This window comes from Glycine soja, chromosome 12 (assembly GCF_004193775.1).
Source record: "Glycine soja cultivar W05 chromosome 12, ASM419377v2, whole genome shotgun sequence".
Taxonomy (NCBI): domain Eukaryota; kingdom Viridiplantae; phylum Streptophyta; class Magnoliopsida; order Fabales; family Fabaceae; genus Glycine; species Glycine soja.
This window is the reverse complement of record NC_041013.1, coordinates 16,052,980-16,067,673: the sequence shown is the minus strand read 5'-3', so window position 1 is coordinate 16,067,673 and position 14,694 is coordinate 16,052,980. Positions and strand designations below refer to the sequence as shown.

General features: G+C 34.7%; 1 protein-coding gene across 1 annotated transcript; it reads left to right on the top strand.

The window, feature by feature from the left end:
- The first annotated feature begins 1,739 nt into the window (after nt 1-1,739).
- LOC114378017 (kinesin-like protein KIN-14N) lies at nt 1,740-7,995 on the top strand. Its single transcript, XM_028336522.1, has 17 exons — nt 1,740-2,013; nt 2,114-2,368; nt 2,546-2,690; nt 2,784-2,893; nt 2,993-3,112; nt 3,234-3,416; nt 4,440-4,649; nt 4,738-4,812; nt 4,982-5,128; nt 5,207-5,345; nt 5,452-5,561; nt 5,894-6,055; nt 6,159-6,358; nt 6,672-6,753; nt 6,880-6,984; nt 7,065-7,169; nt 7,503-7,995. The coding sequence occupies exons 1-17, from the start codon at nt 1,942-1,944 to the stop codon at nt 7,680-7,682; spliced, it is 2,400 nt and encodes a 799-aa protein (XP_028192323.1). The 5' UTR covers nt 1,740-1,941; the 3' UTR covers nt 7,683-7,995.
- Nucleotides 7,996-14,694: the final 6,699 nt, after the last annotated feature.

The window sequence follows — 14,694 nt, the reverse complement described above, 5'->3', positions numbered from 1 at the left end:
TAAAAATTAAACAAAAATAATTTTAAAAAAATTAATATTATTTGATAAATTATAAATTAATATTATTTGTTAATATTAATAACAACACATTTTAATATTTTTGTTAAACTAATATATGTAGTATATTTTAATATTTTTATTTAAATTTAAGTCTTTTGTATTATTTTTTAATTTACAAAACAAATAATAATTATTAACATTACTAAAAAATATTAAATAAAAAATTATATAAAACAATATATAAAATATAAAAATATATTAAATAAAACTAAAAAATATTTTAATAATTAAAATTAAAAACTATTGACAACTTTAAAGTCATAAATAATTTGCAAATAAGAAAATAATTACGATTTCAAAATCGTATAAAAAAAAAATTAAAGTCGTAAACTTTTATACGACTTCAATGAAAAAAAAATTATAACAGTTTACCACTACATACTCAGAAGTAGTAGAATATCCTCGGGCTTATCCCTGCATATTAATTTAAATTTTACTCTCATTTGGTAATTTTGAAAAAAAATACCAAATGATGGTTTGGCCTATTATTTGATATACTTTATAACTTCGTAGCATTTTGTAAATTTTTATTTTATTTTTTTAATCAATGTTATTCTTTTTTACTATTTTAAGAAGTAGATACAACATCTCATCAAACCTATAATTAGTATCTAAGTTCCATTTAATCTCACGCCTAAGTGATCGCTAACTGATATTCCATAATTAGATAGTTATCTTGTCACCAAATTAAATAATTGATGTTTAGGATATTAGTGAATTGAAGCAAAGATATATTAGTAAAAGAGTGAAAAATGATAAACTTTCTAGAAAGGTTATTTTTTTCTTCAATATAATTCTGTCTTCAGTTTATCCTATAAACTTTTTGTTATATCATTATATCTCCCCTGTTTGTGTCAGTGTATGAATCGAAACATCTATTATGATAATGGTTTTCTTAAGAAATATATATAATAACGTTGAACATTTTAAAACACAACTTTTCTCTGCTATGCACTCTATATATATATATATATATATATATATATATATATATATATATATATAAAACTCTATAAACTATTGAACTTTATAATCAATTTTATCGTTATCATGGCATGAGAATAGACAGACTATTGCCCAAGAACTCCGATCTGAGGGTGATATTTTTTCCAACTTCAATGGTTAAAAGCTTCAAGAATTTTTATAATGATTAATATTATGATTGTTACACTTGTCAAGATACAAGGCAATAATGGAAAAGGAGACTATACTAATACATAAGAATCTTACTACACGTGATCCCCCCAGCCTATTTAAAGGTTAAAATTTAATGAATCTACTCAAATTATTATTATTATTTTATAAAACATTTGTATTATCCTTTTAAACTTCTTGAAATAACCAACACGTGCATTCAGATACATATTGTTATATTAACTCCTTTGAATATGCAAAACAAGAAATTCCCTAGAGTTGATATCCACAATCTGTCAAATGAGTCATTTCGGAAAATTTTAAACTTAATTTTTTTCTGTAATCATAGAATTTGAGTTAATTTGAACGTTCAAAAGAAGACAGTGAAATCTAAACTTATTCAAACTCACTCACAGTGACAGTACCAAACAAAGTAACAAACAGAACATCATGCAATCTATCATCATCTAAAGCAAACACGTTAAGAAAACACATCATAAAAGTTTCACTTTGTTTTATGATTTTGTTTTTTTTTTTACTTATCTCTCTCACTATTCATCTCTCTCTCTCTCTCTCTCTCTTCTTTGTGTTTGTGGATCATCCTCATTCATCAATCTTCCTGCCTGCTAAAGCAACAGTTTTTGATTTATTGTTGTTTGTTATCTTTCAAAACAATTCATGGCCCCACATTAGTCAGAGTTTCTCTCTCTTTCATATGTCTCTCTAACTAAGTGCTTGTGCTTCAAAATGGTCACCAAAAACCAGAACCGGCCTCCATTATCACTCACATCCACACCACCACCTCCTTCAAATTCAAAGGTACCCTTTTGTTTTTTTAAATCATGGGTTGTTCTTGTTCTTCAGTTTCATTGCACCACCATACTTAAAAATATAATCTTTTATCATGCTGAGGTTTCAGAATTTTGAGGGTGATGTGCTCCTCCTAGACAATAAAGAGCAAAGAGTTGGAGCAGAAAAAATGGTGGGGACTCCAATTAATGGAAGAACAAGGCAAGCTTTCACAGTTGTCAATGGCGGTGTCCACGATCTTGGCCCCAGTAGTGCCCCTCCAAGCAATGCTGGATCGGACTATGGTGTCATAGAGTTCACAAGAGAGGATGTGGAAGCATTGCTAAGTGAGAAAGCCAAGAGAAAGGACAGATTTAATTATAAGGTTAATTAAAGTTTGGAATTTTATTTTAGGAGTGTGTTGTTTGTTCTGATATTTGGATTTGAGATCAAATTGTTCAACGTTCATGGCTTTGTGTGTTGTTTGATTTACATGGTACATAGTGTTGCTTGAATTATTGCTTCATCACTCATATATTAACATCATGCTCTATGCGTTTAGGAACGATGTGAAAATATGATGGATTATATAAAAAGGCTTAAGGTTTGCATCAGATGGTTCCAAGACCTTGAGATGTACTACTCTCTAGAGCAGGAAAAGTTAAAGAATTCACTGGAACTGACCCAGCAAAAATGCATAGAAATTGGTAAGATTAGTTTTCATTTTTTTCTCCCCTTTCAATTATGAAACACCCTTGCTGATTTTGACTACTAAAATGCTTTGAATTGTTTGATCATAGAGTTGCTGCTTAAAATCAAGGAAGAAGAATTAAATTCAATTATCTCGGAAATGAGAAGGAATTGCACTTCCTTACAAGAAAAATTGATAAAGGAAGAAACAGAAAAGTCGGTAAGAAAGAATTTTTAGTCAATTGGATGAAAACAAAAATGGTGAAAGGAAATGTTATACGATGAATTCTAATCTTTTTATTATCATTGTATATACAAGGCTGCAGCGGAATCTCTTGTTAAAGAGAGAGAAGCTAGGCTTGACATTGAGAGGTCACATAGTACTCTGTCAGAGGACCTTGGAAGAGCCCAACGAGAGATGCAAAGTGCAAATCAGAAGGTAAAATAAACAGTACAATTCCAATCCATTGAATTTCTTTGATTCTTTCCACTTCTCAATTTTTCCAATAATTTGTGAATATGATAAAAAATAAATGTCTTCAATCTGTGAACTTTTGCAGATAGCATCACTCAATGAAATGTATAAGCGGTTACAGGATTACATTACAAGCTTACAACAGTACAATGGAAAACTTCATTCTGAGCTTTCGTCGGTTGAGGATGAACTTAAACGCGTAGAAAAAGAGAAGGCTACTATAGTGGAGAACATCACCATGTTAAGGGGTCAACTTACTATATCCGTTGTGAGTTTGCTTTCACATGTGAACTGTTTCAATTCAGAGCTCAACTAGACTATATACATGATACTTGCCGTCTTAGTAGATACATAAAAAACGCTTTGTGATGAGCACAAAAATATGAAAGCTGCAATTTTTGTGGACATGGATAGATGATTAGAGAATCTGATGATTTTCTTCCCTCTTCATCGTCAACTGGTTTTGAATGAGTGATTAGTGAATAGAGTAATGCTTAAGGAAAATAGTTTATAGTTCAAAAGTAGCCAATATTCATGCAATAATAAACCTTCAAATTCAATGATAAAAAGGAACAGAGAAATTTATCTTTCCCCTTAAACATTAGCATTTGCAATATTAGAATCTTTGGGACTATCTTCCTATGTTTGCCAAAAAAAAAAAATTCACTCCAGAAAAAAATCTTTGACCTCTTTGAATCTAGTCCAATGCTAGTATCTCTGACCAAGGTTCTAATATTCCTATTAGTGTTTTGAAAGTTGAGGATAAGTTATTTTAATAATATCAAATCATTTTAAAACTTTTATTAATAAACATACAAACACGAGCAAGAATTTAATAACACTTTTCATATATTAAAGAAATTGGAATATTAGTGAAAATAACAGAGAGTAACAAGATGTTACTCCTTCAGGACCTGATGCTTTTGGTCTTTCTGCATTATTTTTAGTGGTGGAAAGTGGAAACTATATGATCTTAAGGTATATCTGCCCTAAAGATCTCATCAGAATCCTTGTTAAGAAGGACCAAAGAACTGAAAGTGCTAATATCCTGCCAAGTTTAGTTGATTGCAGAGTTTTAAGAGATGTAGTAATACTGTATTTTATATTGTTTTATCTTAATTTTAGGCACATGTAATTTTTGGTTTTAGATTTAAGATAACTATCTTAATCTTTCAAAAAAATTCCGATGACCCTAGTTATTGAACTTGTTTTGCTGTCTTTTTTGTTCTCTTTTATTTCTTACTTATCATGCAGCTGGTATATTACCCAGTTTCCTTGGTTCTTTTATTAGTCTTCTCAAGAGGAGGCTATAAAACAGAAGGATGTCCTGGCTACAGAAGTTTCCTCTCTTAGAGGAGAGTTGCTACAAGTAAGAGATGAGCGAGACCGGCAATTATCTCAAGTACAAACTTTAAGTTCTGAATTAGAGAAAGTTAAAGAATCTAAGAAACACTCCTCCACTGAATTGGACAGCTTGACCTTAAAAGCTAATGATCTGGAGGTTGGTTTGTATACCCTATTTATTTTTATTAAATATCACACCATTCTGTTATTGTGGAGTCATGAGAGGATGAGCTTCCTTCCTCCAGGAAAAATGTTCTTTGAAAGATAATCAGATAAAGGCATTGGAAGAGCAACTAGCAACTGCAGAGAAGAAACTGCAGGTAATCAAGAATTTTTTTAAAAGTTGTATACTACTAGGTATAGAATCTTTGATATATTTGTTAGATAAAGAATGTGAAATTTTACCTAATTGCTTAATTCTTTAGTTGGTCCTTGACATATACATTATGATGATTATTTATCTTATTCATGGATTTTGTTCCTTGTTAGGTGTCTAATATATCTGCATACGAGACAAGGACAGAGTACGAAGGACAACAAAAATTTGTTAATGAGTTACAAAGACGCTTAGCAGATGCAGAATATAAACTTATAGAAGGGGAGAGGCTGAGGAAAAAATTACATAATACCATTTTGGTAATTCCCTGAACCAAAACGTTGATAATAATAATAATAAAATAATAATTGACACCTTAATAATCTTCATATTAACAGGAGTTAAAAGGGAACATTCGTGTATTCTGTCGAGTGAGGCCTTTATTAGCTGATGAAAGTTGTAGCACAGAAGGCAAGATTTTCAGTTATCCAACATCAATGGAAACTTCTGGACGAGCCATTGACCTAGCCCAAAATGGTATATCTGTTGTGATGATGTATTTTAAACAATTCTTATTTCATTTTCCTTGAATTAGATTGTGCTGTAAAAATATCAACTCATGTTGCTCTTGTTTTGTTCTTAGGCCAAAAACATTCTTTTACATTTGATAAAGTTTTTACACCAGAGGCATCACAAGAAGAAGTTTTTCTAGAAATTTCACAGCTTGTACAAAGTGCTCTTGATGGTTACAAGGTAATTTCAAAGTTCTTCTGTCATCTCTAAAGCACTATTCATTTAAAATCGTATATACATATGGATCAACCATTTAATGCACTATTACTAGTCAATTTTGGAAAAGCAGAATTCTAAAACCCTTTATTTTCTATACTCACTTTCATGTTGTATTGTATTTTTGCCCTTCTTTGTCTTGTGATTCTTTGGTTCTGACATATCAGTCTTGTGAGACACATGTCTATCTGTTAGATTTGGTGTTGGATGTTGCCTTTCTAGCATGAATGTTTGTAAATCAATATATATACTGTATATATTGATGTATAATAATATGGTGATGTTTTCTTTTCCAGGTTTGCATCTTTGCCTATGGTCAGACAGGGTCAGGGAAAACCTATACAATGATGGGAAGGCCTGGACATCCAGAGGAGAAGGGCTTGATACCTCGTTCATTAGAGCAAATATTTCAAACAAAGCAGTCTCAGCAACCTCAAGGCTGGAAATATGAAATGCAGGTAACAGAGTATTTTTCTTCTTAATTTTACACCATTGCAATGCGTATAAAATTTTAAATATGACACAGAATTGATGATAAGGTTTTCCTTGCAAAATTTACAGGTGTCAATGTTGGAAATATACAATGAAACGATCCGTGATCTGATATCTACAACAACACGCATGGAAAATGGTACTCCTGGAAAACAATATACAATCAAACATGACGCAAATGGAAATACACAAGTTTCTGATCTCACAGTAGTGGATGTTCATAGTGCTAAAGAGGTTGCATTTCTTTTAAATCAAGCTGCAAATAGCAGGTAACTAATTTCTAGTGTATATTCTATTGTCTTGTAAGGTGTAACAAACTATTGATTATTAATACCTCAAACATCGCAAGTGAGCTTACCATTTTTTACTAACATTATATACTTATACATCTTGACGCATTTAGAAACTATCATATTATAGCTTTGAATAGGATTAAGAGAAATGGACAACTGGTTTTGTTAACATAGTTTGACATAATTTCAATGGAACAAAATATTGATTTATTTTCTCTAAGTAGTCACAAAACTTTTTATTTCCAACTTAACTGTATTGATTTCTTTCTTTCTGTTTACCTCCTTTTAGATCTGTGGGTAAAACCCAGATGAATGAACAATCATCAAGAAGTCATTTTGTATTCACTCTTCGAATATACGGTGTAAATGAGGTAAAGATGTTTCTCTTTTGACAATAACTAAAACCATGTCCTATGTTTAGTTTTCAATTTCCATCTCAACCTTCAACAAACACACTGACTTGCATCACAATGCAACCTATTTTATCTTTCTTCCAGAGCACTGACCAACAAGTACAAGGTGTTCTGAACCTCATTGATCTAGCTGGTAGCGAGCGGCTTTCAAAGAGTGGATCAACCGGGGACCGGTTGAAAGAAACTCAAGTATGCAAAGTCGTGGTGCTTTTATTCTCACTTGTGCTTATTTGATTTCACATAGTTTAAACTCTTTCATCTGTAACCAGGCAATCAACAAAAGTTTATCATCACTGAGTGATGTTATATTCGCCTTAGCCAAGAAGGAGGATCATGTGCCATTCAGGAACTCAAAGCTTACATATCTCCTTCAGGTAATGCATTATTATTCTTTCACATGGCATTCCAAAGAATTTAATTTAATTGTCATGCATTTCCAGTGTAAAATTTCTTGCATTATCAACCAATCAGAAATCATCGTATATTATAAGCTTGTTGACTGTTATCATAATTACCTTAAAAGTCATTCCAAGGATGATTTCTGATGGATTGAGATATAGTGTTAAAAGTTTCACAATGATAGTGCATGACAATTAAACCTGTTTTTGAATTCCACACTACAAAATTGATGATTTATTTTTTGTTGGCCTTGAATGATTTGAGATAATCTAATAATTAATAATCTCTTGAACATGATGGTTGAACAGCCTTGTCTAGGTGGAGACTCTAAGACACTAATGTTTGTGAACATTTCACCTGATCCTTCTTCAATTGGCGAGTCACTATGCTCACTCAGGTTTGCATCAAGAGTCAATGCTTGTGAGATTGGAACACCTCGGCGTCAAACTAATGGACGTTCAATAGAGTCTCGCTTGAGCTATTTCTAATCTTCAGAAATGTGTATTTGTTTTTTAACCATTTGTGGCAACCAAGTGCCTGTATGAGTATCACAATAAAATGAAAATGAGATTGATTCTAACAGCGGCATATAGCTTGTATAGTGAAGAAAGTTACTAAGCTTCCATTTATAGAACCCCTTCTAGTAGTCCAATTTGTTTTTTTTTTTTTTTTTGGAGCCAAGTCCAGTTTGTTATTCTGCTTAATGTTATGTATTAATTTATTTATAACATTTCTCTTATACAAATGGGAAAGTGAATTGTTTGTGATAATGGGAATGGTGAACTAGTTTGTTTACAAGCATATCAATAAAAAAAGATTTATTATAATATTTCAAAAGTGAACAAATATTTATTTAATCTTACTTCGACTGACTAGACTGGTTTGATTTTTAGAATCATGGCGATGTATCAAGAGTAATGCTTTAAAGCTCCACTTGAACAAATATATATATATATATATATATATATATATATTTTGAGGACGGGTCGAAATATATTAGTGTAACTTTGATAACTATTATATTATTTTATAATTTTTAATTGGATAACATTTTATTAAAATTCATCGTTGGATTGAAAATTTCTTTCACATAGATCATATATGTAAAATTTCATATTAATCTAAAATCATTTGGTACTTCCTTCATATAGATTAAATTGAAATATAAACATTTTAAAATATACTAAAATATCGATCATCTAATTATCTTGTTGTTGTTCAATTTTGACAAAATTTGATAAAAACGATATTGATAATATGTAGATATAAGTCAACATGATTAATAAAAATCATATTTTATATCAAGTTATAAAAATAATGTAATAATTATTGAAATTATACTAGTGTAATTTGATCTCTCCTATGCATTTTATATCTTTTCTTGGGCAGCTTCTTTATGCTCATATGCATCTAGAGACGGACCTGAGTTTTTTTAGTACCATGAAGAAACTGAAAAAATAATATCATCATAATCATTTGAATATTGTCCTTACATTCTTTAATAATAATAATAATAATAATAATAATAATAATAATAATAATAATAATAATAATGACAATAATTATTTTCATAATAAAATCTTCAAATAAAAAATGTTTTATAAAAAAATGAGTTAGCAATTTAAAAGATATAGGTTATTCGATGTGACATTCTTTTAATCCTTAAAGTTCTAAGACATAAATTGTGATAATTTGATGTCTTAAAATTTTATGTAAAGAAAATAAAAAATATTTAAATAAAAAATAGTGCAACACCTCTATCAATTCTACTTTTAGGACACATGAAATATGACAACTCAAAAATTCTAAAATAATAAAAATAAGAATCATTAAAACACACAAAAATTCAAGAACTATGTGGACTCTCATTCTTCATTGCTCCAGGAGATACATAGGAGCAGGAGACTGTTTAATTTAGAAAATACAATAATAGTAGTTAATATTATTCTATAAGGTATACACTCATTAGAAAAATAATTAAATGTCTTTAAAGAACTCAATATCATAAAACTTGATTTTGAGGTCCTTTGGGCCCTCCCTGAATTAAAAAAGAAACTTGATTTTGATTCAATTATTAAAACATTTCTAAAAAAAATTTAATTTTTCAAATAAATTTTCACTATCAAAATGTTAAGAATTATTATATTTTAGATAAATTTCAAAATATTTATAATGTAATTTCAAATTCAAATTAGTGAATGATTTAAGTCTTTTCAACAATGAATAAAAATCCAAAAATTTCCTCTTATGTGTTAAATTGCTTAATCTTCTTTGGAGTGAAGTGTTTGACCTATGATATATAAAGAAAGAAAGGTGTTGGCTAACGTGGGAGACCTTTGAAGGTCTCCCAAATATGGGAAAGTAACAACAACCATGATCTGTATTGTTTTTAATCGCAAGGTTAGCCTTTTTCATTGTTACCTCCTATGTATGTTAGATAACTTCTTGTGTTGTCTAGGGTCCACAAAATACATGTGTCACGCTACATGACACTCTGAGACACATGTTAACCCTCCATGTCAGTCCTGACACAGAAGCACGAATATCTAGCTCTTAGCAGTCGGGCTCTAAACCAACAAGTTATCTCTAACCTCTTATTATTTGAATATATTGTCATCCTTTTATCTCTTGGCAGGTATTCAATTATCTACAAAGCTACACATTATCTATAAGGTACAATTATCTACTAGCAATTATCTCTAAGTTACATGTTATATGTAACATTATCTATAAGCTACATTTATCTACTGGCTATTATCTACAAGTCAGTAATTATCTACACTGGTTTGAACAGGGTGTGTCCCAAGGATGCATACCCTCTGCTTAGCATTGACAGGCTAGTCAATGGAGCGTTCGGGTTCCAAGTACTAAGCTTCCTGGACGCTTACTCTGGATACAACCAGATTCAGATGCACGCTCAAGACGAGTAGAAAACGACATTCATAACCGAAAATGCCAACTTCTACTACGTAGTCATGCCTTTTGGCCTAAAAAATACAGGCACTACATACCAGATTGATGGACCCAATTTTCAAACAGCAGATCGAACGAAACATCAAGGTCTACATCAACGACATGGTTGTCAAGTCTCAAAGCATAGCCCAACACATGGCAAACCTGGAAGAGGTCTTTGGAGAGCTCCACAAATACGGCATGTGCCTTAACCCAAAAAAATGTACTTTCAGGGTCGGCAGAGACAAGTTCCTAGGCTTTATGATCACACATTGGAGAATAAATGTCAACCCCGACAAATGCACAACTATACTGGAGATGCATAGCCCTGCTAACGTCCAGAAGTCCAAAAGTTGAATTGAAGACTAGCATCCATGTACAGATTCCTCCCCAAGCTCGTCGAAAAAGCGAAGCCGATCTATAAATTGCTCAAGAAAATTGAGTCATTCCTATGGGATGAAACCTACGAACAAGCCTTCTTAGCCTTCAAGAAGGCCATTGCCACACTGCCTATCCTGAATCGACCCAGGCCAGAAGTACCCCTACTCCTATATTTCTCAATAGTTGACGAATTCGTTAGCTCAACCCTTGTACAAGAGGAAGGGAAACACCTTCTCCTTATCTACTTCACTAGCCACATACTCCATGACGCCGAGAAGCGCTACTGAATGATAGAAAAGGTGGCACTAGCACTCATTACCTCGGTCTGAGGTCTCATGCCCTATTTCTAGAGTCATCAAGTGGTAGTCAAGACAAACTAGCCCATCAAACAGGTCTTGCGAGAACCTAAAGTAGCAGGGAGGATGGTGGCATGGTCCATAGAACTTTCAGAGTTTGATCTTCAGTACAAACCCTGCGGCCCTATGAAGACAGTTCATGGCAAACTTCTTGGCAAAATTCGCTAGGAACAACCAAACCACCTCAAACTGGTGGAGCCTCTACGTTGATAATGCCCCCAACATGAAGGGGAGCCAGGCAAGAATCATCCTCGAAGGCCCTAATGATGTCACTCTAGAGCATGCCATCAAGCTCAACTTTAAAGCCTCAAACAACCAGCCTGAGTACGAGGCACTTATTGTAGCTCTAAAACTAGCAAGAGAAGTCTGGGCCAAGAAGCTATGATGCTACACAGACTTGTAGCTTGTCCAGGTGCAGGTTGCCAACAGATACCAGACCAAGGAAATAGTGTTTCTCAAGTACTACCACATTGCCAAAACTCTCATTGAAAATTTTGAATGCTTTGAGATGCACTACATACCTAGGGAAAGCAACACTAGAGCAGACCTGCTCTCCAAGCTGGCCAGTACCAAAAAGACTAAACACCTCAAGACTATCATCCAGGAGACGCTCCAAATACCCACCATAGGCATTAAGGAAACTATGGCTGGAGAAGAGGAAGAACCAAACTGGATAACGCCTTACAAGAATCTGCTAATTCAAGGGGTGTTGCCATTAGACGAGAATGAAGCCCGACGCCTGAAATGGATGCCAAATACTACATCATCCTTGATGACAAGCTATTCAAAAGAGGGTTGACAACACCCTTGTTAAAGTGCCTAAATAACCAACAAGAAAACTATGTCATGAGAGAACTTCATGAAGGGATTTGTGGTCTCCACACCAGGGAAAGCTCCCTTGCAACCAAGGTGGTGCACATCAACTACTACTGGCCGACACTCAGGGTTAACACCCTTGATTTCAGAAAGAGATGCAGACAATGCCAAGAGTTTGCAAATATTCCACGCACCTATCCTGACAATCTCCACAGTCTGACCTCTCCTTAGCACTTTGCCATGTGAGGAATGGACATATTGGGACCACTGCCAAAGGCTTAGGAGAAGTCAAATGTTTATTAGTCACCATCAACTACTTCACCAAATGGATCGAGGCAAGACCATTGTGAGAAATTACAACCAATAAGGTGGAGAAATTCACCTGGAAACACCTCATATGCAAGTATGGCCTCTCGTACGCCATTGTCATTGACAACGATACACAATTCAAATCTCAAACCTATGAAGACTTCGTAACAAGGTTGGGCGTCAAACACCTCTTCACCTCTGTCAAACATCCTTAGACCAACGGTTAGGCAGAGACAGCCAACAGAGTCATCCTCAGGGCCCTGTGCACTAGACTCGACATGTCTAAGGGTCTATGGAAAGAGGAACTCCCCTATATACTCTGGGCCTACCATTGTTCATCTTAGACAATGACTAATGAAACTCCTTACCGATTCACACATGGCACAAACGCCATGATCACTGCTAAAGTCGGGGAATCGTCAACAAGGAGACTGTTGTTCCAGCAACAACAAAATGAAGAAAACATAAGGGTAAAGCTCGAGACAATAGATAAAGTTTGAGAAATGGTCAGGATCAAAGAAGAAGCTACCAAGCTCTGAGCAGTAAGAAGATACAATACAAAGCTTCAACCATGAACCTTTCAACCCAGCGACCTAGTGTGGCGAGTCCAAGGCGAAGCCTGAAAATATCCTCGAGCGGGAAAGCTTGGTCCTAACTAGGAAGGCTTACTCAGGGTCACAACAAACCTAGGTAACAGAGCCTACAGACTACATGAACTGGATGACAAAGCGATTCTAAGAACATGGAACGCTGCCTACCTGAAGTTCTACTTCAGTTGACCTAATGCAAGACCAAATGTTGTACTCCTTTTCCTACTCAAGTCTTTTGTCCCAAAAGAGAAAAATCAGGGTTTTGGCTTGAGAAGTTTTAATGAGGCACATATGGGATAACAAAGGGAATTTGCACTCAATCAAATACATTGAATAAAATTCTACATCCCTTCATTTTTGTAATTGTCTTGGGTCTTCAAGACAGGTACATCCATGGTCGCAGCTCCATAGGCTCATTAAACCCAAGGTTCACCCATAGTGGGTCTCACTAAAATCCAGGATGGACACGTCACTGGTCGGTTCTCCAAAGTGCTCACAAAATCCAAGGTCCGCCCTTGGTGAATCCTATAAGTCATTTCTCCAAAGGGCTTGCAAAACCCAAGGTTCGCCCTTGGTGAGTCTTATAGGTTGTTTCTCCAAAGGGCTTGCAAAACCTAAGGTCCACCCTTAGTGAGTCCTACAGGTTGTTTCTCCAAAGGGCTTGCAAAACCCAAGGACCACCCTTGGTGAGTCCTATAGGCTCGTCAAACCTAAGGTCTACAATTGGTGAGTCTCTCCAAAACCTAGGATGGATAATTCCCTAGTCGATTCTCCAAAGGACTCGCAAAACCCAAGGTTCGCCCTTGGTGAGTCCTATAGGTTGTTTCTCCAAAGGGCTCACAAAACCCAAGGTTCGTCTTTGGTGAGTCCTACATGTCATTTCTCCAAAGGGTTCGCATAACCCAAGGTCCACCCTTGGTGAATCCTTCAGGCTCGTCAAACCCGTAGTCCACCCTTGGTGAGTCTCTCCAAAACCTAGGACGAATAATTCCCTGGTCGGTTCTCCAACGGCTCGTAAAACCCATGCTCTACAAAGAAGAAAAAAGAACCACCACATGAGTGACAAGATCATTAGTTAGGTTGAAATCAAACCTAAGATGATTCCATATCATCCACTTCTGTACTTCTTACATCACCAAGGTCCTGCTTCCTACACCGTCAAAGACTCCATTCTCATCCTGGTGGCTTATTCTCACTACCACAAGTAACGGAGCATTACACAGACAAAGCCAAACACACAAGATAGAACACACGGTGCAAAATTTGTCAACAAAGGAAAAACATATGCATTGAAGAAAAATAAAAATTGTCATAATTGCAAGGCCTATGAGGCCGAAATCCAACAATAAAGAAAAGAAGAAAATAAAAAAAGAAACAATGGCCTAAACATTGGCCCCGACATCCTGCTCCTCCTCGCCAGCCTCCTCCTCAGTAGCCTTCTCTTCAGCAGCAATATCTTCCTCGTCAAGAAAAACATCATCCTTCACATCCTTGAAAGGGTCAAAAGACCCAAATCAAGGGCCTTGGAGAAGAACCCGACCTGCTTCACGGCCTTGTTAAAGCCCTTCCCATGCTACTCCATGACCTCCTTCTAGTAAATTAGTAACTCCTCCTTAAGCTCCTTCTTAGCCTTCTTCTCCCTAGCCACTCATAGCTCGAACTCCTCCAGCCTAGACTTCGAATCCTTCAGTCAGGCCTCAAGGTTCGCCACCACTTTGGCAAGATCATCCAATTCTTTTGAGTTGTTGTAAGGCTAAGAGCAAGAAAAATAGTCTCTTTCATTTCTTGGCAACATGGCTCACCCTCCTAGATTACCTGCCCATTGTTGCATTTTCATGGAACAAGTTGAGCTCGAATGTGTTTGTCAAACTTCACAATGTAAATTAGGACTTAATGAAATTCAACGCTAACACGTTTGGCAACATTTTCAAGAGGAAAGGGAAGCTTATTTCATGTATGAAGGAAGTCCATAGAGAACTCGAGTATCAAGTCTCTTGTAATCTTGTGCGATTGGAGAAGGAGTTACAGGAAAATTACAATGAAACTCTAACCCAAGAGGAAATCTTTTGGTTCCAAAAATCGTGTGAGAAATGGAT

Excerpts from the sequence above, each read along its gene's own strand:
- LOC114378017 (XM_028336522.1), top strand. The coding sequence starts at position 1,942 with ATGGTCACCAAAAACCAGAACCGGCCTCCATTATCACTCACATCCACA. Across the intron at positions 4,650-4,737 it reads TAAAAGCTAATGATCTGGAG|GAAAAATGTTCTTTGAAAGA; the intron begins GTTGGTTTGTAT and ends TCCTTCCTCCAG. Across the intron at positions 4,813-4,981 it reads CTGCAGAGAAGAAACTGCAG|GTGTCTAATATATCTGCATA; the intron begins GTAATCAAGAAT and ends GTTCCTTGTTAG.